We start from the raw sequence: 26,705 nt of genomic DNA on the forward strand, positions 1-26,705 counted from the left end.
TTGCTTTGATCCTTTCTGATGTCATAACTTTGCTTTGATTCCAAAACCTATAAATAGGAGCGCTCACCTGTTACTTTATGCTTAACGGACGTTGACCTGCAGCAACTAAAACCCTTTTGAGAAGATTTGAGAGCAATTTACGAGAGAAACCAAAACAAGTTCAGTTTTGTTTCTCACCAATTCACAGCGCAAACTTTACACCATGTCAGCCAACCCAGCCTTCGGCTCAGATGAGCTTGGAATATCTAAAGGGACCATTTTGGGAGATCACCACATGGTGGAGGCTTTCCTTGGAGAAGGAAGCTTTGGTGTTGTAACCAGATGTCGCGATACAAAAAACAACAAAACTGTTGCTGTTAAAGTCAACAAGAGCGACCCTGAAATTCTGCTCCAGGCAAAACTGGAAATTTTCATCCTGGAGCAGCTACGACGCTTGGATCCAGACAGGTGCAACATCGTCGAATGGAACGGCTATTTCCTCGATGGAGAGCGCATTTGCCTGAATTTTGAACTCCTCGACCAAAGCCTGTCAGACTACATAGGGGACCGGAATAACCGAGGTCTCCCAATGAGAGAAATCAGGCCAATTTTGCATCAGCTTGCAAATGCTCTATTCCACCTGGGTTCTGTGGGAATAGTGCATGCTGACCTCAAACCTGTCAACATCATGGTTGTGAACCGCAGTGAGTCTCAAGTCAGAGTCAAACTTATAGACTTTGGCATCGCATGTAACACCTCTGCAGTGATTCCTGGTGACTGTGTGGGGACAATTGGTTATTGTGCACCTGAGATTATGCTTGGCACTCCATATGATGAAGCAATTGACATGTGGTCTCTAGGGCTGGTAGCTGTGGAGCTTGCTACAGGGGTGCCTCTCTATCCTGGGGAAGACGATTATGACGTTTTGAAATTCATAATTGAAACCCAGGGTCAGCTACCAGATCATCTCCTAGAGTCTGGCTTGTACACTGACAGCTATTTCATCGAGGATAACCACAAGGAACAGCGCTGGACATTTAAGACCCCAGAACAATTTCAATACGAGACAGATTATCGATCCAAGGAAACTCGATCGATAAAACTTAAGTGTCTCGATGACCTCGAACAACTGCTGAAAGTTAGGCGAGGATCGGAAAATGGCCAAACATTATTTGTAAGGCTAATCAAAGAAATGTTGGCCTTGGATGCAAATCAGCGCATAACACCCTCGGAGGTTCTGAAGCATCCCTTTTTCGACCCTGGCCTCTCAAGGAGAACCCCCTGCACTGACATGAATAGTACAGGGGGAGAACTCCTTGTGCTCTCTCAGCAGCCTTCAAGCTGGAAAAGTCATGGATTGCAAAAATTCAGCTGCAGTTTCCAAAACTCAGTTGAATTTCCTCAAAAAGGAGACATCAACACCTCAGCCAACCCATCTGCCTCTGAAGATGATCTTCAAATAACGGAAGGGACCATTTTAGGAGATCACCACGTGGTAGAGGCCTTCCTTGGAGAAGGAGGCTTTGGTTTGGTAACCAGATGTCGCGATACAAAAAACAACAAAACCGTTGCTATTAAAGTCAACAAGAGCGACCCTGAAATTCTGCTCCAGGCAAAACTGGAAATTTTCATCCTGGAGCAGCTACGACGCTTGGATCCAGACAGGTGCAACATTGTGGAATGGAACGACTATTTCCTCGATGGACAGCGCATTTGCTTGAATTTCGAATTGCTTGACCAAAGCCTGTGGGACTACATTGGGGACCGGAATAACCGAGGTCTCCCAATGAGAGAACTCAGGCCAATTTTGCATCAGCTCGCAAATGCTCTGTTCCACCTGGGTTCTGTGGGAATAGTGCATGCTGACCTCAAACCTGGAAACATCATGGTTGTGAACCGCAGTGAGTCTCCCGTCAAAGTCAAACTCATAGACTTTGGCCTCGCATGTCCTGCTTCTGCAGTGATTCCTGGTGACTGTGTGGGGACAACTGGTTATTGTGCACCTGAGGTTATGCTTGGCATTCCATACGACAAAGCAATCGACATGTGGTCTCTGGGGCTGGTAGCTGTGGAGCTTGCTACAGGGGTGCCTCTCTATCCTGGGGAAGACGATTATGATGTTTTAAAATTCATAATTGAAACCCAGGGTCAGCTACCAGATCATCTCCTAGAGTCTGGCCTGTACACTGACTGCTACTTCATCGAGGATAACTACAACAAACAGCGCTGGACATTTAAGACCCAAGAACAATTTCAATACGAGACACATTATCGATCCAAGGAAACTCGATATATAAAACTTAAGTGTCTCGATGACCTCGAAAAACTGCTGAAAGTTAGGCGAGGACCGGAAAATGGCCAAACATTATTTGTAAGGCTAATCAAAGAAATGTTGGCCTTGGATGCAAATCAGCGCATAACACCCTCGGAGGTTCTGAAGCATCCCTTTTTCCACCCTGGCCTCTCAAGGAGAACCCCCTGCACTGACATGAATAGTACAGGGGGACAAAACCTTGTGCTCTCTCAGCAGCAATCATCGTTTGGGTGGCCAGAATTCTAGGGGAGCTAGAAATTCTTGTGGAAAAAAAGCCCAAAACAATAACATCAACAAAAAAAAGCAATGAATGTGGTCTTAAACTTGGGCACAATTTGGCTTGAAATCCATCAACTAATCTCTCAATATTCAAAGCTGAGCAGCAGACAACTTACCATCACATCAGTCCTTCAATCAGACCTACAACAAACGTCTTCAGTCTCTCACCCCAACCGGTCGCAGCAGATGGCCGCCCCGACCTGAGCCTGGTTCTGCCGGAGGTTTCTTCCTGTAAAAAGGGAGTTTTTCCTTCCCACTGTCGCCAAAGTGCTTGCTCATAGGGGGTCATATGATTGTTGGGTTCTCTGTATGTATTATTGTATGGTCTACCTTACAATAATACATACAGCCTTGAAGTGACTGGTGATGTGATTTGCTGCTGAATCAATTCGGAACTAATTGGAAATCTGGATATTAATTAAATAAACCTGCTTTGAGCATCAATTAATTGTTGTTTGAAATTCTTTATAAATATATAAATATAGTGCCACTCTTCTACTGTTTAAATTGCAACTGTTTAAAACTGACTAATTTATTCATACACTTGAGCATAAACACATGCACAGTAAATGGCCTGTACTTGTACAGCGCTTTACTTAGTGCCCAAGGACCCCAAAGAGCTTTACACTACATTCAGTCATTCACACATTCACACACTGGTGATGGCAGCTACATTGTAGCCACAGCTGCCCTGGGGCGCACTGACAGAGGCGAGGCTGCCGGACACTGGCGCCACCGGGCCCTCTGACCACCACCAGTAGGCAACGGGTGAAGTGTCCTGCCCCGGGACACAACGACCGAGACTGTCGGAGGCGGGGCTCAATCTGGCAACCTTCCAATTACAGGATGAACTGCGAACTCTTGAGCCACGATTGACCTATATACACATATACTTTACAGTACTAGTCAGTGCTTACATACTAGTTCTTTTCCCTACTTTTTCATGCTTACTGGTACAAATGCCTGTTACTAGAGTTAAATGCTATCGATGTATTCTCACAGTTATGGAACTGTACAAATGCATACAAAATAACGCTCACGTAAACATAACTGTGCACTAGTTTGCCCTTATTGCTGCAGTTTGTTTCAAGTTGTTCTCTCTCTCTCTCTCACACACACACACACACACACACACACACACACACACACACACACACACTATGTAACGTTTCAGCAAAAAAATACCGCCCCTCCCCCCCACAGTGACACCACCACCACTAGTCTGCACAGCTGACATAAGGCAGCATGGATCCATCCTTTCATGCTATTTATGCCAAATTCTGACCCGACCATCTGCATGTCAGAGCAGAAATCAAGACTCATCAGACCAGGCAACATTTATCCAATCTTCTCATGTCAAATTTTGAGAACTGTAGCTTCAATTTCCTGTTCTTAGCTGACCAAAACGCTCTTCTGCATTCTTTGGTTGCAACAAATGGTTGTATGAGCTACGGTTGCCTTCCTATCAGACATTTTTCTCTGACCGTTGACATCAATAAGGCAGTTTTTCCAAGAGAACTGCCTTTCACTGGATATTTTCTCTTTTTTGTCACCGAAAAGGGTGTCTGTGTTACTTCTTGTCTTATATATATTGTCTCTGTTTTCCTCTGTCCTTTGTCAGAGTGTCTGTTCATCTACCCCCTGTGTCTCCATATTCCCAGTGTTCAAGGTTTCCAAGTGTTTTCCCAGTTTAGGTTGTCATGGTTGGTTCTGTTTGCTACTCAGCCAGAATAAACAGCTCGCTCTTTTTAAAAGTAGGCTCCAGAATGGATGATGGCATGTTCGCATGTCTTTATGCAACACTGAGTGTGCTGAACTAAAGGTAGGCCTAGTTTCATTTTCATGGTCATTATTATCAAGACAATGATTACGCCTTATTCTGATTATTTCTCCCTTTTGGAGGTGTAACGTTTACATGAGGGGTGTAGGAACATTTCCCCCTAAATATTTTTAGATACATTTTTGTTGAAGTCACAGTTTTTGTCGTATTGATGATGCAGCTAGAATAAGTGCTTTTAAATAAAAGAATAACCATTCAAAGTGCTCAGTGGTGAAACTGTAACTCTTTCAGAGTTTGACAGCTGGACAAGTGTGAGGAGAAGTTGCTCTTTGTTGATGGTGGTCGATGCATTTAAAAACAGCCCAAAACGATAGTCCCATAGTCAGGGGGTCGCTGTGGTTTAGGACAATTCCTGAATATTGATAATCTAGATTGGCAAAGCTTGCTGCGCATGTCACTTGAGTCATATTCATAGGTTTGCCATATAATATAGCATGCTGCGTTGTAGTAGGCATGTGTGAGCATATATATCTGTATCAGGCGTTGTTCATCCAGGGATGGATGTGGTCCTGTGTCACTTCGACCAGGTGTGAATTGTCATATGTCCATGTCCTTCTATACAAGTTGGCTTCTTGATCCATTAAGTGCATCAGAGTCCATGCTGTAAGCAGCAGGGCCAAGGTGGTAAACAGAATAATCTTCATGATGACCAGACACACCGATTTCTCTGGTGAGTAGACTACAGGTGAGAAGTAGAAGGCGGGATATACCCAATCAGCCCTCCCTTCACCTGTAGATCACCAAAGAGTCGGGGTGGTGGTGTCTTTTAGGTTATGCTGTCACTCACTTCCACTTTTTTGCAATGGCTCTGGTGGATCCAAAAGGGCCTCTCAGCGATTTTGCAAACTGTTGGCGTCATTAGGAGTACTTGGTATGGACCTTATCGCCTGGGTTTAATCTGCAAGAGACTCTTTGTTGTGCTCTGGTGGACATCTCTAAACACCATCATGAGTTCAGAATCAGAATCAGAAACTTTATTGTCATTGTCACGAGAACAACGAAATGAAGAATGGTCCCCGATCATTGCATCATCCCTAGCAATATCAAAATATAAATAAAACAATAAAATTCAATAAATAAAATAGATAGAATACTTAAAATACTAATAAGATTTAACAGTAAAACATTCACATACATTCCCACACACATGCTTCAGACCGTGCATAGATTAACACAAGAGTGGCGTGATGGACATTTTTTTTGTAGTATTCAGATGTGTTATTGCAGTTGGATAACAGCTGTGTTTGAGTCTATTAGTCCTTGCTCTGATTGCCCTGTACCGTCTGCCTGAGGGCAACAGTTCGAACAGGGAGTGGCCAGGATGTGAGGTGTCTTTTATGATGTTTTGGGCCTTTTTAAAACAGTGGGCGTTGTGTAGAACGTCCAGTGTGGGGAGAGGGCAGCCAGTGATCTTTTGGGCGGTGTTAATGATCCCTTGGAGTGCTTTCCTCTGAGCCCCTGTGCAGCTAGTGTACCAAATACATATGCAGTAAGTTAGAACACTCTCAATGGTGGCTCTGTAGAAGGACACCAGCAGTCTCTGTGTGATGTTATTCCTCCTGAGAATTCTCAGGAAGTACAGTCTCTGTTGGGCCTTTTTCAGGCTTCAATTTCAACCCAATTATACTCCTCTGGGCTTCACCTTCCCACTGGCCCCTGTACCCTTCTCAAAGTGTCCTTTGTTGTCTTAAATCTCCAGCAAACACAATCTGTTTCTTCTCCGTTTCCTTTCAGTATTTTCCTTGTAGATTAAGTCCCAGCCAGGCAAAATATCACATTCAATGCCTTTAAACAGTTATGTCACACTGTTCTTACCAGCCTGCTGTTAATTCTTCAGGTTCACGATGCTCTGTTGGTCTTCATCAGGAGATTGACTGTCCTTTGAGCTTCTTCTCAGGATCGGGATAAGTGGGAGGTCAAGCTGTAAAATTTTAAGCCAAACTTTGGCTTGTTTTTTCCCAATTATGTTAAATCTATGGTTTTGCTGCTATGCTCAAAATTCTAGGTTGAGGAAAGTCCACCTTTATCTATTTGTGGCCTATATTAACACACTAAACCATACCATTAATATCATTTTCATGTCTTTTCTTAAAGCCTCCATTGCTTCATCTGGCTAGAGTCTGTCTCTTCTGTTTTTCTCTCTGGGTGCTCACTCCTTCTATAGGCATGCAAAGGTCCTGTCACACACACACTTCCTGTTACTCTCTTTTGTGTTTCTACAGGCTAATCAAACTCATTTTGCATTTACAATCTACAAACCCTTTGTAATTCTACTAACTTTTGATCTAACATGTAGCGTTATTTACACAATAATTTCATATTTTAATAAAATCCATGTATATGCATATCCATGTCCAAGAATAAACACTGAAAGAGAAACACTTCACTGTTGAGGTGTTGAGTTGCACAAACCACCTGCAACTCAACACCTCAAAGACCAAGGAACTGGTTGTGGACTTCGGGAGGTCCAGAGAAGGTCCACTGCCGGTTCAGATAGAGGGGGAGGAGGTGGTCAACAAGTACAAGTACCTCGGGCTGTGGGTGGACAATAAACTGGACTGGTCATGCAACACAGAGCACCTGTATAAAAAAGCCCAAAGCCGACTGTACTTCCTCAGGAGGCTGAGGTCCTTTAACATCTGCAGGAAGCTCCTGAGGATGTTTTACCAGTCAGTGGTTGCTGGAGTACTTTTCTATGCTGTGGTGTGCTGGGGGAGCAGCACAGCAAAGAAGGACTCATCCAGACTGGAGAAACTGATCAGGAGGGCTAGCTCTGTGGTTGGCATGAAGCTGGACACTCTGGTGACAGTGGCAGAGAAAAGGACACTAAAAAAACTGCTGGACATTATGAACAATGCTGCTCTGCACACGGCCATTAACAACCAGAAGAGTCTGTTCAGTGACAGGTTGCTTCTCCCCAAGACAAGAACTAACAGACTTAAAAACTCCTTTGTCCCACACGCCATCAAACTGTTTAACTCCTCTCTGGAGGGGAGAGGGAGGGGAGACAGGAGGACAAAGGAGGGGGGAACAACTAAGCTGTAGTGCCTCTTCACCTCACTGTGCAATACCTTTGTGCAATACTTTTGTTAATAGTCAATGGTGCAAATAGACCTCAATACTTGAAATGTGCAATGCACTTGTATTTTTATTTTTTATTCCTATTTATTCTATTTATCCCCTTCGTATATTTTATTTTTATTTATATTTGTCTCTGTATTTATATATGTGTGTGTATGTATGTATATATATAACATTCATTCTGTAACTGTAACTTCTGTCGGTGCTGTGCTTTTGGAAACCGAATTTCCCAGAGGAACCCACCCAAGGGATTAATAAAGTTCTATCTTATCTGATTATCATATGAAGTCTAATGAAAGCTGTTAATATCCTGTTAATCTGCATACAGCAAATACAGAACATGCGACTTTAAAGCATCCAGCAAAGTGATAACTGTCCTCTGCCCACTAAGTAGTGACTCTACAAAAGATTATTTTCAATATCATCTTTATATTATATTTAGTTATTCTCCAGCGCAACAATGTAAGGAGCTCTGTGATTGGTTAGGAAAGGACAGACTGGCCACCTGGATTTTTCTTCACTGCACATTGATCCATAGCTTTGCTCTGTAAAGGCTAACAAAGTGCTTTTGCTTTACAAAGACATTCAGCGTCGGTATTCACTCTTTTAAAATGCCACTGAACACTGGAGTGAAATGGAGCCCTGATCCTCAGAGTTTTATTGTTGCTAACATTTCTTATAGATAGCACAGATAGTGCCCCACTGCAGTAATCACTCATGTCTAGATATTCCTGTCAAAAAGGGAGTTTTTCCTCCCCACTGTAACATGGCAAACATAGCAAACGAATAATCCAGCTGAAGCTTCAGACAGCCGTCAGACAGTGAAACACTGCCATCTGCTGGACTCCAATAACAAAGACGCTGCTTTGACGGGTGAGGGAGTTTCAAGAAGTCTGCAACGACTCAAGCATCAAACTACAGAACTATTATAGCGGACATGGTGCTCTAATGACTGCTTCATTAACGCAGGTCAGAAAGGATCAAACATATCAATAAATTATAAAACACAAAACGTCTCTTATTGCCCAGGGCTCAGGAAGTGAGTGTGTTCCTTATAGCCTATTAAACCTTAGCAGGTTATTTTGATGTGTTACAGATGAAACAGCTATCCAGTAACATTCAGCTACAAAAATGCTTTTTTATAATTACTTTTTTACAGCTTCGTATTGTAAGATGGTGACAGATGTACCCTTAGGCCCCCTCCTTGATTCAGAGAGGGTCTTTCCCTTTTCACGTAAATGGCCTCCTTGACTCCGCCCTCAAACCAGCGTTCATTGCAGTTATTGTTGACAATCACATTGTATCGTGTAACCATCCAGCTCACATATTAAATGTAAATGATTTGTTGAACTCAAGACATGATGAATGTTCCTGCATTAAAACACATCCAGCCTAGTGTTCTCACTCTCCCTAAATGGATCTGTTACATTAGTGATATGTGGGAGTTGTGTTTCAGTCTTTTCCACATGAGGACATTTACATTTAGTTTTTGCTTTACTGATGAGTGGCTGGTTAACCTGCAGTAGTTGAAGTATGTGTCGGTCGTCTGGAAGAGTAGGTGTAGAAGACGTCTTTAATGAATGTAATGCTCTGAAGGTGTCAGTGATTACTGTGAATTCATTATAAAAGTGGATTTCAGTGAATAAAGACAGGCCCTCATGGTGAAGCTCAGGTGTCCATAAAGTGTAACAGGAGAGCTGTGTCATACTTTCAGAGATTTTACATGAGCCAGTCTTTCAAAAATTACATAAATAAATAATTAATTCATTCATCCACAGAAAACACAATGCTCATATCTGAAAGTAAACTCTGATATATATCCCCGACTAGAGTTAGTACTAAATAAAGGATCGCCCCAAAATGACTAAATATATAAAGACACTCTCCAGAAGAAGTTAAAGGGATTTTATTTATTGTACAAGCAATATCTTCATAAGAATTACAAATTCTGCAGACATATTACCTTCTTACTGAACCTGTATAACTCACACACAGACGTGTCTGCTGCTTATCTTTGTTCAAACATGATGTTTTATCTTCTCTTCAAAACACATTACTCATCTTTCTGGCATCGTGTTACATGAAAACACCTGCATTCTACCTGTGTCATTGTACCACAAAGACAATGATTGCAACACTGTGCTTGCAAAATAGAAGAAATAAGACGACCAGCAAATACATCAAAGATGGTAAAAGTGATTCCATCTTTGTGTCTCCTCCCATTGTTTCCCCAGTCTGTCTAGTTCCCATATTCCCAGGACACCGCTGGACAACAAGTGGGTATTCCAAGACTGAGAGACAGCCAGAGTTGGCAAAAGATCAGACATTCTTAAGTAGAAGTAAAAATACTATTGTTCCAGTGAAAGTTAAAGTACTGATTCAACTTCATTACTCAGCTAAAGCAAAAAAGTACAGGCTCGAAGCGCTTACAGAGAAAAGCATACAACAGAATGCTGATGGCGGCAGTAACACACACTTGGAGGAGAGGCTCCAGCCGTCCATTCCAGCCCTATCCCTAACATTAACTCTAACCATAACTTTAACCTTAACCCTATCAGGTCTTGTTTTACAAAGCGATTCATGATCAGAATAAAAAACACATTTACACATACCGATGATTTGTCACATAGCATCGTTACCTGTTGGGATGAGAACGTGTTGTTTCCAGAACACCACAAATTGGGGTGTCTGTAGCTCAGGTAGAGCAGGAAACCTACTAATCAGAAAGTTGCTGGTTCAATCCCCGCCTGCTCCAGCCTGCATGCCAAATATCCTTGGGCAAGATGCTAACCCCAAGTTGCTCTCCGATGCATCCATCGGGAGGATGAATGCGTATTAATGTTAGATAGAAAGCACTTACAGAGAAAAAGCATAGAAAAAAGTGAGTGCATGAATGAGGCAAGTTGTAGAGAGTAGAAAGGTTTTATACAAGAACCAGTTCATTTACCGTTATATTTTAGTTTCATTTTCAGTTCTGTACTTTTTACATGTAATATTGATTCATTAGATTGACTACATGTATTAGACCTAACTTGCTGACAGCAAATTTAAACGACCGTAATAATTTATTTTCAGCGTCTGAAATATTTATTTAGTTTGTTTTTTGTTTTCTTTTTGGCTCCTGATATTAGTCAACTACTATTTGTCAATGTTGAACTAATAATGAATCTAAGAACAGCTATTTGTCACGGTTGGCCAGCGTCAACCGTGGGGATGTGAGGAAGGAGGAGCCAGGCACGGAGCTCTGAATGCAAGCAGTGCGTTTATTTACAGTGAATGGAAAATAACAATAAATCCGCAGTGCGTTCCCGACTCCCGTGAAATGTCCTCTTCCCACTGCTAGTGTTCCTTGTCTCCGCTCCTCAGTGTCTGAGCACCCCGTGCTCGCTGCCCTCTCGTCTCCACGCTTCTCCTGGGGAGATAACAAACAGGCAGCCGTAAGACACATACAATGCGGCAGACTATCCGTACTGACTGGCCGAGAGACTAACGTGAAGTCACGCAATGATCCAGCGTCAGAGAGAGCGCCACCGCATTCTTAAGTAGCTCCTCCGACAAGGCTTGATCAGCTGTGTGATGGTCTTCAGGTGTGGCCAACCACCTGGCAGGGCCACACCCACCAGGCCTGAAGGTGCCTGTAAACAGGTGCTCTCAGAAACGCCGGCATCCACACACACACACACACACACACACACACACACACACACACACACACACACACACACACACAAGCAGGGAGAAGGAGGGACAGCACACCAAAAACACACATGTCCATAACTGCTGGGTCGTTTAGACTCCTGAGCTGTGCACGAGGGGTCGACCACCCACTGGAAGGCCGGGCACTCGTTTTCAACCGTAATATACCTGATGTGCTCAGGTAACCTGTAGCGCCATGAAACCTCTGTCACACCAGGGCGCATAAAAAATGATGCTTTAAGAGACTGATGGGATCGGGCAGCAGGGAAAACATCCACAAAATGCTACTTTCAGTTTTTAAGTAGAGTCATTACATGCTTGTTAAAAGCAAACTCTCATATAGTTTTTAATGTGCTTCTTTCATTACAATGACTAGATAAAGAATGTGGCACTGTCTCTATTTAACACTGGCTACCCCAAAATGTTTCCAAACCTTCAACCGTAACTTTCACTGAGAGATTTTTAGATACGGTTATTGAAGCTGTGGGGTTAATTTTTTAAGTAACACGAGACGAGAGGCAGCAGCATACATACAGAGCATCAGTGATAGAAAGCTAGGCTAACATAGGGTAGCTACCTGTTCAAGGAGAAACATGTATAGGCCCATCTCAAGTGCCAGTGAACATCTAAATGATTCAGGGAAGACTTTGGAGAAAGTGCTGTGGGGAGATGAAACGAAATTATGTGGCTTTAACTGACCTTTTGAAATAGGAGTGTGATGCAAAAAATAGCATCCCTGCAGTCAAGCAGAGAGATGGAAACATTATGATGTGGGCTACAGGACGACTTAGTCGGGGTTCCAAGCAGTCAGGAAATGTGACATCGTCAAACTGCAGGCCACGGATTGGCTTGTCAGTCGCGGCACTCAATGAGTCATGAGACGGTGTCTTTCACTAAAATCAAAACTGCAGTTTTTTTAAAACCCTGCAACAAGGCAAATAGCTGCACAACACCGTGGTTTCCAAGTGTGACAAAAAGCCACAGATACATCATCGCTGCGACGTCTTCCTTTGTTGTGGCATTCGTGTTGCTCATAAATGACAACATGGACATCGGGCCGCACTCAGACGAGGACCCGGTGCATCGTCTGTCTCATCTCAGCCAGTTTACTTACAAACTCTTTAAGTTTGAATTTTAAAGCCAACAATGTGCACAGGGCAGTGATATTTCAAATGAAGGTAAACTATTCCAATCTCTGCAGCCCCAATTGTGTATCACACACACACTAAGTTCTCCTCCTGCCTTCAGCCCAACCGTTGAGCGCGATGACAAATAGAGCCGCAGAATTTTGCTGCTGTGTAATTAAATTGAGACGTGGGGTCAAAATTCCCACCTAGATTGAGTGAGATGAAATAGAAATCGGCTCTCCTCTAACTGACTTTATAGAAATAATTACATCAGCTGCATTTATAACTGTTATTAAATAACAGCAGCACACGAGAACTAAAGTGTAATCCCAGCACATTTCGCTTCGCTTGCACTGATTCTTTAGAGATGACGACCGTGGTGGGTAATTAAGGGCAAACAATATACAAGTGGCGTGAAAAATGGAGGCTGCATTACCTTTCCAAAGCTTCCTTTCCCGATGGCCCGCAGTATCTGGAAGTGGTCAAAGTTTACTGTGGAGAAAATGAGAAGCAGTTAGTGAGAACGTGTCAGTTTGAGCTGAGCTATAAAACAGGGAACATGACATGTACAGCACTGTGCAAAAGTCTTGAGCCATCCCTCATTTGCTTCCAGGGATCCGGACTTCCCTGTAATCTTTAAAGTGGTATTAAGGAATAGCTCTCCAGGCTTTTTAAAGTGTTTCTGATTTTTAATCCAGGGCTTGTATTTGACCACTTTTTGTCTGTTAAGACCCTTCACACTAATCTCTGAAACATTCAAACATAAACAGACACCTAAGTCACGGAAAGGACCAGAAAACTTAACAAAGAACCAATTTTAAATTGTATCTGTACACATTTACTTGCAGCCTATTGCAAAAAAACAAAAGCCCACATCATTTGTTCTCACTTCTTTAGTTGAAGAATGCAGTTAATAACACCGTTAACACAGACTGACCTGGCAAAACACGAAAAAATAAGGGGGTGGTTCAAGACTTTTGCTCGGTACTGTATGAGAAATGCAAATGTGCACTTCACAATGTATCGCTGCACTTCGGCAGTACTGTGCAGATTAAATGTTTTTTCCTTCCCGATGCATGTGAAAGGTTAAGACTTACATCTCCAAATGTACTGGAACTGATTTGAACCAGAGGACTCAGCCACACTGTTACTATGTACTGCATAAACACGTTTACCGATGAAGGTAAAGCAGACGCTGTCCTGACTGTGTGGCTAAATTTTGTGCTGAAAGCATCAAATCAATTGAATATGATTAACTTGCTATGAGAGGTTTTTACTCCAAGTGTGACTTTTTCTGGCTTCATACACCTTTCAGGGTCAAATTCAAGCACTTTGTAAGCACGTTTAATGTCTATTTTCAACATTTTCCAGCACATTACCATAAAAAGGATGCATATTTCACTTCGCATCACCTGAGTAAGACCACGTGAAAGGCCAAATGAATAAGTCTTCTCATCAGATATTGATGCTTCTTTCTTATGTGACACAAAAAACAGGAGGAGACAGATCTTTGCTTGTGTTGTTTTTTAAGTTCATTCATTCAAAACTAACTGTAAGACGCTTAACTACATTGCAGTCTGTGTTATTGTTGTAGACCTAATTATCACCTTTAAAGTGTTTGTGCTAATAACATCATGTAGAGTAAGACAGGCATAGAGAACAGCACTGACTGGGAGAGGCTTTGAACACATGACATACTCAGATCAATTCAACACTTTAGACTTTAAAAATGCACAAGCGTCTTTCAAAAACCCATTTATTTAATCTATCATCATTGATATTATTATGTACAGTTAGAATGTACTGTTCATCTCCCTTAAATAAACAGGCAGCCTTAAAGTGTGAAATAGTCACTTGTCTACTGTCTCAGTGGCTGATAGTGCCCCACAGGCCTCAATGTCAGCTCAAAGCCATTATGTTTCAATTGTTTAATGATAAACAGATTTTGAATGAAAGCCAGGAAACTTCGCTAGCACAAAAAGTGCCTATTCTTTCTTCCCATATGGTTCAGTCATATTACCGTCATTTCCCCCTAAGCTGTTCCCAAAGACACCAGGTTAATACTTGAAAAGGCTGCAGCGATACACAAAAATATCATCAATATTCTGTTTACTTGGTGACAACGTCGCTTTTAGCCTTCAATCAGAAAGCCTGACGTTGGCTAGTTAAGCATCGGGCTAACGTTTAACGCTTTCACTTGAGGGAAGTAACTCGTATTACTGCTACTGCTGTGTAATCTTGGTTCAATTCACAGCATATTCTACAAGTTACCCTGCAATAACTAACTGTTAGAATAGCGCCACCGTATTGTATCGCACTGAGTGCACTTCAATCCTTTATCCCGCGAGTTTGCTAGCTAGCAAAATAATAATACCAATTTTAAACAAATAACATGTGTAACGTACACACTCGAGAAAATTATTTACTAGTACTTACGCAACTCCCCCGTTGTGAAAACGTACAAATCCTTCTTGTATTTTTCGTTTTCCAGCAAACACTCATTAAAACGGCCTCCAGGCACATTAGCGCACTCACCCCCGACTGATCAGGGAGGGGGTGGGGGGTCACACACTGAAACAGACTAACGTGCAGAGGTACAGCCCAGGCAGAGAAATGTTGCTTTTAGACTTTGCGACTCGTTTTATTTCTCTATCTGATAAGAAAACTATTCAATCAGATAGTTCTTTGTGGTGAATGAAATACGGTTACAGTTTCAAGAAGTTTTAAGCACCAAATCCGAAATCCAAGCACTGCAATATTAAAATCCAATTCAATTTCTTGTTTGCTCCGAAATCTACGACATGACTATATACAGAAAAGCTTGACATGGTATGCAAAAAAAAAATCCCGAAGACAATACAAATACAAATACATGAACAAAAAATGTTTTAACTGTCAGTTATGTCATTTTAAAATTTTCCAAAACTAACATTTTCTTTGATTGACTGATATTAAATTGATTAGGGTCAAGTTTAGTGTGAACAATATTACACAAACAAGCACGTGTGTGCGCATGCGCACATATTAGAATCCCTTCGATCGCTTCTCATATGTGCGCATGCACACATATTACAATCGCTTCGATCGCTTCTCATATGTGCGCATGCGCACATATTAGAATCGCTTCGATCGCTTGTGACGTGATAACTTTGCTTTGATCCTTTCTGACGTCATAACTTTGCTTTGATCCAAAACCTATAAATAGGAGCGCTCACCTGTTACTTTATGCTTAACGGACGTTGACCTGCAGCAACTAAAACCCTTTTGAGAAGCATTGAGAGCAATTTACGAGAGAAACCAAAACAAGTTCAGTTTTGTTTCTCACCAATTCACAGCGCAAACAGACACATTACACCATGTCAGCCAACCCAGCCTTCGGCTCAGATGAGCTTGGAATATCTAAAGGGACCATTTTGGGAGATCACCACATGGTGGAGGCTTTCCTTGGAGAAGGAAACTTTGGTGTTGTAACCAGATGTCGCGATACAAAAAACAACAAAACTGTTGCTGTTAAAGTCAACAAGAGCGACCCTGAAATTCTGCTCCAGGCAAAACTGGAAATTTTCATCCTGGAGCAGCTACGACGCTTGGATCCAGACAGGTGCAACATCGTCGAATGGAACGGCTATTTCCTCGATGGAGAGCGCATTTGCCTGAATTTTGAACTCCTCGACCAAAGCCTGTCAGACTACATAGGGGACCGGAATAACCGAGGTCTCCCAATGAGAGAAATCAGGCCAATTTTGAATCAGCTCGCAAATGCTCTATTCCACCTGGGTTCTGTGGGAATAGTGCATGCTGACCTCAAACCTGTCAACATCATGGTTGTGAACCGCAGTGAGTCTCAAGTCAGAGTCAAACTCATAGACTTTGGCATCGCATGTAACACCTCTGCAGTGATTCCTGGTGACTGTGTGGGGACAATTGGTTATTGTGCACCTGAGATTATGCTTGGCACTCCATATGATGAAGCAATTGACATGTGGTCTCTAGGGCTGGTAGCTGTGGAGCTTGCTACAGGGGTGCCTCTCTATCCTGGGGAAGACGATTATGACGTTTTGAAATTCATAATTGAAACCCAGGGTCAGCTACCAGATCATCTCCTAGAGTCTGGCTTGTACACTGACAGCTATTTCATCGAGGATAACCACAAGGAACAGCGCTGGACATTTAAGACCCAAGAACAATTTCAATACGAGACAGATTATCGATCCAAGGAAACTCGATCGATAAAACTTAAGTGTCTCGATGACCTCGAACAACTGCTGAAAGTTAGGCGAGGATCGGAAAATGGCCAAACATTATTTGTAAGGCTAATCAAAGAAATGTTGGCCTTGGATGCAAATCAGCGCATAACACCCTCGGAGGTTCTGAAGCATCCCTTTTTCAACCCTGGCCTCTCAAGGAGAACCCCCTGCACTGACATGAATAGTACAGGGGGAGAACTCCTTGTGCTCTCTCAGCAGCCTTCAAGCTGGAAAAGTCATGGATTGCAAAAATTCAGCTGCAGTTTCCAAAACTCAGTTGAATTTCCTCAAAAAGGAGACATCAACACCTCAGCCAACCCATCTGCCTCTGAAGATGATCTTCAAATAACGGAAGGGACAATTTTAGGAGATCACCACGTGGTAGAGGCCTTCCTTGGAGAAGGAGGCTTTGGTTTGGTAACCAGATGTCGCGATACAAAAAACAACAAAACCGTTGCTATTAAAGTCAACAAGAGCGACCCTGAAATTCTGCTCCAGGCAAAACTGGAAATTTTCATCCTGGAGCAGCTACGACGCTTGGATCCAGACAGGTGCAACATTGTCGAATGGAACGGCTATTTCCTCGATGGACAGCGCATTTGCTTGAATTTCGAATTGCTTGACCAAAGCCTGTGGGACTACATTGGGGACCGGAATAACCGAGGTCTCCCAATGAGAGAACTCAGGCCAATTTTGCATCAGCTCGCAAATGCTCTGTTCCACCTGGGTTCTGTGGGAATAGTGCATGCTGACCTCAAACCTGGAAACATCATGGTGCTGAACCACAGTGAGTCTCCCGTCAAAGTCAAACTCATAGACTTTGGCCTCGCATGTCCTGCTTCTGCAGTGATTCCTGGTGACCGTGTGGGGACAATTGGTTATTGTGCACCTGAGGTTATGCTTGGCATTCCATACGACGAAGCAATCGACATGTGGTCTCTGGGGCTGGTAGCTGTGGAGCTTGCTACAGGGGTGCCTCTCTATCCTGGGGAAGACGATTATGATGTTTTAAAATTCATAATTGAAACCCAGGGTCAGCTACCAGATCATCTCCTAGAGTCTGGCTTGTACACTGACTGCTACTTCATCGAGGATAACTACAACAAACAGCGCTGGACATTTAAGACCCAAGAACAATTTCAATACGAGACACATTATCGATCAAAGGAAACTCGATATATAAAACTTAAGTGTCTCGATGACCTCGAAAAACTGCTGAAAGTTAGGCGAGGACCGGAAAATGGCCAAACATTATTTGTAAGGCTAATCAAAGAAATGTTGGCCTTGGATGCAAATCAGCGCATAACACCCTCGGAGGTTCTGAAGCATCCCTTTTTCCACCCTGGCCTCTCAAGGAGAACCCCCTGCACTGACATGAATAGTACAGGGGGACAAAACCTTGTGTTCTCTCAGCAGCAATCATCGTTTGGGTGGCCAGAATTCTAGGGGAGCTAGAAATTCTTGTGGAAAAAAAGCCCAAAACAATAACATCAACAAAAAAAAGCAATGAATGTGGTCTTAAACTTGGGCACAATTTGGCTTGAAATCCATCAACTAATCTCTCAATATTCAAAGCTGAGCAGCAGACAACTTACCATCACATCAGTCCTTCAATCAGACCTACAACAAACGTCTTCAGTCTCTCACCCCAACCGGTCGCAGCAGATGGCCGCCCCGACCTGAGCCTGGTTCTGCCGGAGGTTTCTTCCTGTAAAAAGGGAGTTTTTCCTTCCCACTGTCGCCAAAGTGCTTGCTCATAGGGGGTCATATGATTGTTGGGTTCTCTGTATGTATTATTGTAGGGTCTACCTTACAATAATACATACAGCCTTGAAGTGACTGGTGATGTGATTTGCTGCTGAATGAATTCGGAACTAATTGGAAATCTGGATATTAATTAAATAAACCTGCTTTGAGCATCAATTAATTGTTGTTTGAAATTCTTTATAAATATATAAATATAGTGCCACTCTTCTACTGTTTAAATTGCAACTGTTTAAAACTGACTAATTTATTCATACACTTGAGCATAAACACATGCACAGTAAATGGCCTGTACTTGTACAGCGCTTTACTTAGTCCCCAAGGACCCCAAAGAGCTTTACACTACATTCAGTCATTCACACATTCACACACTGGTGATGGCAGCTACATTGTAGCCACAGCTGCCCTGGGGCGCACTGACAGAGGCGAGGCTGCCGGACACTGGCGCCACCGGGCCCTCTGACCACCACCAGTAGGCAACGGGTGAAGTGTCTTGCCCCGGGACACAACGACCGAGACTGTCGGAGGCGGGGCTCAATCTGGCAACCTTCCAATTACAGGATGAACTGCGAACTCTTGAGCCACGATTGACCTATATACACATATACTTTACAGTACTAGTCAGTGCTTACATACTAGTTCTTTTCCCTACTTTTTCATGCTTACTGGTACAAATGCCTGTTACTAGAGTTAAATGCTATCGATGTATTCTCACAGTTATGGAACTGTACAAATGCATACAAAATAACGCTCACGTAAACATAACTGTGCACTAGTTTGCCCTTATTGCTGCAGTTTGTTTCAAGTTGTTCTCTCTCTCTCTCTCTCTCACACACACACACACACACACACACACACACACACACACATACACATACACACACACACACACACACACACACATACATACACACACACACACACACACACTCACACACACACACACACACACACTATGTAACGTTTCAGCAAAAAAATACCGCCCCTCCCCCCCACAGTGACACCACCACCACTAGTCTGCACAGCTGACATAAGGCAGCATGGATCCATCCTTTCATGCTATTTATGCCAAATTCTGACCCGACCATCTGCATGTCAGAGCAGAAATCAAGACTCATCAGACCAGGCAACATTTATCCAATCTTCTCATGTCAAATTTTGAGAACTGTAGCTTCAATTTCCTGTTCTTAGCTGACCAAAACGCTCTTCTGCATTCTTTGGTTGCAACAAATGGTTGTATGAGCTACGGTTGCCTTCCTATCAGACATTTTTCTCTGACCGTTGACATCAATAAGGCAGTTTTTCCAAGAGAACTGCCTTTCACTGGATATTTTCTCTTTTTTGTCACCGAAAAGGGTGTCTGTGTTACTTCTTGTCTTATATATATTGTCTCTGTTTTCCTCTGTCCTTTGTCAGAGTGCCTGTTCACCTACCCCCTGTGTCTCCATATTCCCAGTGTTCAAGGTTTCCAAGTGTTTTCCCAGTTTAGGTTGTCATGGTTGGTTCTGTTTGCTACTCAGCCAGAATAAACAGCTCGCTCTTTTTAAAAGTAGGCTCCAGAATGGATGATTGCATGTTCGCATGTCTTTATGCAACACTGAGTGTGCTGAACTAAAGGTAGGCCTAGTTTCATTTTCATGGTCATTATTATCAAGACAATGATTACGCCTTATTCTGATTATTTCTCCCTTTTGGAGGTGTAATGTTTACATGAGGGATGTAGGAACATTTCCCCCTAAATATTTTTAGATAAACTTTTGCTAAAGTCACAGTTTTTGTCGTATTGATGATGCAGCTAGAATAAGTGCTTTTAAATAAAAGAATAACCATTCAAAGTGCTCAGTGGTGAAACTGTAACTCTTTCAGAGTTTGACAGCTGGACAAGTGATGCCGTATTTAAAGAAACATGAGATGAGTGCAGCATATTATCTGAACAGAGATCATTCAATGAGCAAGAATAAACACTGAAAGAGAAACACTTCACTGTTGATTATCATATGAAGTCTAATGAAAGCTGTTAATCTGTTAATATCCTGCTAATCTGCATACAGTAGAGTTGGATGTCTCGAGACCGGACGTGGTCTTGGTCTCGTCTTGGTCTCGACGGACTTTTGTCTTGGTCTCGGTCTTGGTCTCGCTGTTTCGGTCCTGCGTTCTCAAATCGACATAGTGTTCGGGAGATTTGGAGTCAACCATCAGCGGAGCGGGGGGGGGGGGGGGGGGGGGTTGGCTTACTGGGCTTAAGCCCGGGTCATTTTTTCAGAAGCATGGGGTCTTTTGGAGTGTAATTTGTTAGTTAGATGCCTGACTGACAACTGTATAAAACAAAAACAACACACGAAGCACAGAGCGCACCGTCGTAAATTCCCCCTAATTTTGGTATGATCCGAGCTCAGGCACTGGGCGACTGAGTACAGCACCCATGTGAGCGAGGGGGGAGAAGCTGCTGCCTGCGAGTTTGCTGCAGACAGAGGAGAGCTTAAGTTTGACCAGGTACCAAAGCAAATCATTCGTACTGAACTAATAATGTAAATATGACGGTGTATCACAAAAGATTGATATCAAACTGATCACTTGGCTGCGTTACTTGCTCTTCGAGTGAATCAACAAATGGATAAATAAAAAGCCGAACAGCAATGCTGATTTTTTAGAGTCTTAGCTTACATTTCATATTTTCAGTTGTTACCCTCCACGGCTAAACAAACTCTCTAAATCGGTTTCAATTGTGTACTGATGTACACAACAATGGACATAAGGAGCTTCTTTCAAAGAAAAAACTCAGGTAGATGTTATTTTATATATTATGCTTTGGATGTTGTTCAGTATATCTATGCAAAACAAGAGGAATTTCAATACACAGCAGTATATTCACACTTGAAACCAGATATTTACATACACTTTATGGAGAAAACATAAAAACTTTTTTTACTGTTAAACATCAATTTAGAGTAAACTTTTGTTTTAGATAAATAAATGTTGAAATATCTTTTGAATTAGTTAAATGTCAGAATAAAAAGAGGGAGCTGTCTATTTTAATCACTTTCATCAAATGTAGGAGTACATGTACACTAAGTTTATTGTTAATTAATAAGAAACTCCAGACGATTCGATTCTGAGCTGAAGAAGCTTCTGATAGGTTAGTAGAGTCCATGTGAGTAAACTGGTGGCACAGCTGTGGATGCATATAAGGCAGAGAGTGATATTATACCCCTTTCGTCAAACGCAGTGATTTATGACCCCCTTAATTGATTTATGACCCCTAATTAAATTATCCCCTAATTAAATTATTCATGAGCTCCGGAAGTCCGGAAGTAATTAAATTATTCATGAGCTCCGGAAGTCCGGAAGTAGGAAGTAATTAAGTAATAAAAATATGATATTCATAAAAATATGATATTCATAAAAATATAATTGATTATTTAGAAAGTATCTTATATATCAAAATAGCATTCTTTTATTTCTTTAAGCAATTAAATTTTTATTTTTTTATGCTCAAAAAACGCCATCTGGTGGCGGGTCAGTGTGTGTGCGCGCGCCCGCGCGCGCCCGAGGCTGTGTGTCTGGGCGCGCGGGGGCGCGCCCGTGTCTCCGGACCGTGCTCTCTCGGGCTCCGTGCTCATGTGTTTAAAAATGTATTAAACCATATTAAAATTGTTTAGTTAAACTTGTGCTTTTGTAACGTTCAGTATGGCCACAAACACATGCTGCATGCCCTGGGGGAAAACTTTATTTAGATTTATATGCATTTGTAGATTTAGAATAAAACTCATACTCAGAAAAAATTCGCGATCCCCTAACCCTCCTTAGATACATAAGCAGGGAAAACTCCTTAAAAAACCCTCCGCTATTTCTCCAAAACCCTACAATAACTTGTTAGGGTACCCCCTCTATTCCCAAAACCTTATATTCGATAACAGGGAAAATCCTGAAAAAATCCTTAGTCTTTTTTCTCAAATTCAGCGCCCCGCGGCTCCCTTCATGCTCAGCCAAACAAAGCCAAAACTCCTTTTAAAAATTTCTCCGCGATTTCTCCAAAACCCCTAGAATAACTTGTTAGCTACCCCCTCTATTCCCAAAAACCTTATATTCGATAACAGGGAAAATCCTTATTCTTTTTTCCTTCAAAAACTTCCCTCTTACTAGCAAGCTCTAAAATTCAACCCACACTCTAAGTTCTACCTCGCTCTTAATCTCCGATCCACAACTTCTTGCAGAGCACAATTTTTTCCTGCTTGTTCGCTCCCCGCTCTGCTCCCTAATGCGCTGCTTACCTCGTTTGAAAATTCCCCCCTTAGACCAACTCCGCCTCACTGCGCCCCGCTGCCAATCACATAACCCTTGCACCGCTCCCTTCGCACCCCGGTTAGCCAATCCGCTCCAGCTCTGATTTTACGATCTCCCGCTGAGGTTAAGACTATCTTCGAACCCCCAGAACACATCTGACTTCAGACGTATCAACAACTGGCGCCGCTCAGACTGCTTGCGAGTTCGCATAGGGAGCGGCCGATTTCAACAGCAACTTGCGTCTCTTTCCTTATCCGCATATCATTCGGTAAGTGTTAATCTTCCTCTCTAACTACATTTTTGCATTTTCCTTTTTACCATTCTGTCAATCCTTTCATTTAAAAAAATAAATAAATATCACAATGCTTTGTAACAGGTACAATACACCATCCATCCATCCATTCGCCTCCACTTATCCTTTTCTCAGGCTCGCGCGGTGCGCTGGAGCCTATCCCACGTACAATACACTTTAAAATATAGCATTCCCGTAAAAGTTTATACATTACATGTCTACATCACCTATCATGGCCTCATCGGGTATCTCATATCATCTTGTTATTGTTATGTTATTTGATATTTTGCTAGTTTGCGTGTTTTAAAACTCTTTTTGTTTTTCTTTATATTTTTAGACCCAGATGTGTTAACCTGATCCCTGCGAAACACCAGCTCTGCGTGGATTTTGACCGCGAGTGACCGGATGTTGTTTCCGGCCTGAGGTTGCCTGAAATGCCGTGAGGCTCGTTTGAAAGATTGCGCCCGAGACCAACTCCGCCTCCAAGGCATGCCTACCTTTAGCTGCCACCAGTGAGATATCAGAGCCGGGCTCCACATATCCAATCAGGAGCACGAGCAAGACAGCTTTTGCAGACTCTCCAGAAATATACAAGTCCTTACCAACTGCTCTGCAACCCAGTGTTTCTGGTCCCCTCACTAACATCGCTTTTTGAGATATTTTTTATGAACCACCAAAAAAGCAATTTTACCCCACAGTACAGAAGACTGGGTCTGAGGGCAGCAGCGGGGACAAATGATTGTAATGAAGCGACGGACATTTCATGGCTGGTCTTGCATAATCGTGAGTTATTATGTCATATGGTGATAAGTACATAGTTTTGCAAGAGGCATACAAGCACTGTGGAAAAAGTAATCATAAAACTGTTTTTGTGAACACCCTACGTTATGCTTTAAAAAATGTGATACATGTAATGTGATCATCAAAGAACATGATTTTTTTTTAAAAACTTTTATTCTTATGCTTTTAAAGTATGTCAGATTATCTTAAAACACTTATTTGTATGTTATAATGTTTTTCTTACACCATGTGTAATTTTTATAGACACCTTATTCATTGTATCGGGTTGATCTTTGATAAATAAATAAAATATTTAATCTTGTATTTGTGTACTTTCTGGTGATTCAATAAAAAATTAGTCACATATCGCTCTGATAAACACAGATGGCTGAAAGAAATGTTTGATGGAACAAAGGAAACAAGTGTCTTGCTGCTAAACTTTTAAGTCACCATGGTTTAAATGAGAAAGTCTGTATGTAAAACATGAAAAACTCCATATCAGTGATATCTACAAAGGTGTACTCATTTCTTTGTAATGGTACTTTACTGTTCCAATGAAACAAAAAGAAAATCTCATTTTTAAAGTACATTTTTCGGCCATCCTGACCTATTTTCAGGGGCAAGAATGTTGATGTTAGACTGTGTTTTAAATCAGGTTGTGATCTTAAACTAACTATCACAGCACTGATTTCAGTTGTAATGTCAATTAGAATCCCAATTTGGCTTTTCTCCAGTCAGTGTTATGGTGAAATTTAACTTGTTCTTTTGTGTAATTGCACATGGCCCAGCAAAGGACCCCTTAGTAAGCTGTACAGCATAAGTTTTCAATTCACTTTTGTCAGAAAACTTCACAGTATGAGAAGTTACAGCACAGTTTCTCCAAACGTGTGGTTCTTTTTCAGCCAGCGTGCTTTTAGAGCATCTACATTAGCTCATGTAGTAAAAGTACAATCAGTAAGTGTACTTTAACATTTGAGATTCCGAGTCACTCTTGCTTAGATCATGTGAACTACATCATGAACCTTTTTTTGTATAATGCATCAAACATGTTCAAATCAGTTTAGTTAAAATAAATTGAAAATAATCTAGAGACAAGCAACTCCTTTTTAGCTTCTGTTATGTATTTACCTCTCACACCTTAATCTAGATGTTAGTGTTCTCAGAGTTAACATGTCTCATGTTGCCATGTTGTATTTCTAATACCCAGCCTCAGTGTTCGCCCTGTTGACCCTCAAATCCAAACACCAATGATCTAGATATTCACAAAATTCATAAGGAGATTCTTAAGGTCTTAAGTTTTTTTTTTATGTTTTACAAAAAAAAAAAACTTCACATTTTTTATATTTTTAAACGAAAGTGACATGCAAGGATATTTTTCTTTAGTGATGTTGCTTCAGCAATCTCAAATACTAATTATTCTGGGAATTTTTATGGTCAAACTATGTGATTTTCCAAATGTGTGTGTGTGTGGAGTAAAATGACCTTGTTCTTATGATGTTGTCACCGTGAATCATTTAGGATTAACAACACAAATTGTATCGATAGCAGAAACAGTCTTATAACTTATAATTCTCACACGTTACCGCTAGTTTTACAAACGCAGTCTTCTTCAGCTCTGTTTATGTAGCTTTTATGAAACTGATTTTCCATAGTACAAGTAGAATTTAATTTTTCTTTGCTCTCCAGTATAAATGCAATAATTTGCAGGCTTTTTACTGAAACTCTCACAATGCAACACTCAATGCTCAGAGCTTCATATATCAACAGCTCTGAAAATATCTTCTTTTTTAAAGTAATGTAGGACAGGATCTCTCACTCTCTGTGTCTCAAAAAAACCCCAACTAAACTGGCAATCACCACTAAACAAATGAAAGTAGTTTATGGCTTTTTTATCAGCTGCATTTCTTTCATTTATGTATTGATCCCATTGTTTATTGGTAATGCTTTTAGGTCACTGTTTTAGCATGTCTGCCTCACACTCCATTTAAACAGTTTAACAGATAGTGGGGTCTGGTAAGGAAGTTGGGGGGAAGCAGACAACTCCACAGGAAGAGTCTTTTTGTCTTTTCTCCACTGTAAAAGATAGCAAGGCAGTGTGAAACCTTTGCGGGAAAGACAAAACTGAGAGCCATGCTAGGCTCAGTGAGAGACTCTGCTCACCCCTCTGCCCCAGCGATGGCAGTCCCTCACCAAGCTTGATTTCTGTTCTTTGTCTTGATTAAAGAATGTTAGCTACCGCTCATCGCTTGTCTGCAGGCTTTATTAAACGGAAAACTTCCACAACAACCTCTAAACAGTGGTTTATGGCTTTTTGTCACCTGCAACACCATGTAACACTTGGATGTTAGATTCTTTTACCAGTCAGTGTTGTTAGCCCCAACCCCCAGGCTCCAGGTGTCTGAGCTCTAACCCTGGCTGCCAAATGTCCCCCTGAGGCCTTTGTGCCTTTTACCACCAGACTAAGTTTGTAGTCCTATCTACTAATATTATTTTATTTTTTTATTATAGCACAAGTTTCAGTTAGGTTACTACTTTGACTTCCTCAATTTGAGCACATTTCTGACCCGATACTTTATCAAGCTTTTACTCGAGTGTTTTTGACACTAGCAGCTGTACTTCTACTTAAGTGAAAATTGCCTGCAATTTTGCCACCTCAGTTGCCACTTTTCTGGAGTTTGTACACTTTTTATATTGAAACGTTCAACGTTTTACGTGTTATCCTTGATCACAGTTCTAAACAAGTTAACTTTCTTCACTTCAAAGTAACCCAAAAAAGAAACTATATGTCCAGTTCTCTTTACTTCAAACCTGGTTTAAGGCTATGCTGTTGTTGTGATATGGCCATACAAATAATATTAAGTTTAATTAATCTTAAAAAAAAATGGCTGCTTCATGGCTACCTGTTCAGAGAATTTGCAGACTTTTATGGAAACTGTCACAATGTAACACTCTCACTGTCAAAACATGGTTGATCCATGTTTCTATGAACACTGATTAATATAGCAACAGCTCTGAAAATCCT

At 41.6% G+C, this 26,705-nt stretch overlaps 1 protein-coding gene across 1 annotated transcript; it reads left to right on the plus strand.

Annotated features, from left to right (window-relative positions):
* Positions 1-202: 202 nt before the first annotated feature.
* LOC146608756 (uncharacterized) lies at positions 203-18,009 on the plus strand. Its single transcript, XM_085348682.1, has 2 exons — positions 203-2,452; positions 15,652-18,009. The coding sequence occupies exons 1-2, from the start codon at positions 203-205 to the stop codon at positions 18,007-18,009; spliced, it is 4,608 nt and encodes a 1,535-aa protein (XP_085204808.1).
* Positions 18,010-26,705: the final 8,696 nt, after the last annotated feature.

The sequence above is a fragment of the Diplotaxodon limnothrissa genome, linkage group LG23 (assembly GCF_057381915.1).
Source record: "Diplotaxodon limnothrissa isolate DT_005_m linkage group LG23, D_limnothrissa_male_GT1.1, whole genome shotgun sequence".
Lineage (NCBI taxonomy): Eukaryota > Metazoa > Chordata > Actinopteri > Cichliformes > Cichlidae > Diplotaxodon > Diplotaxodon limnothrissa.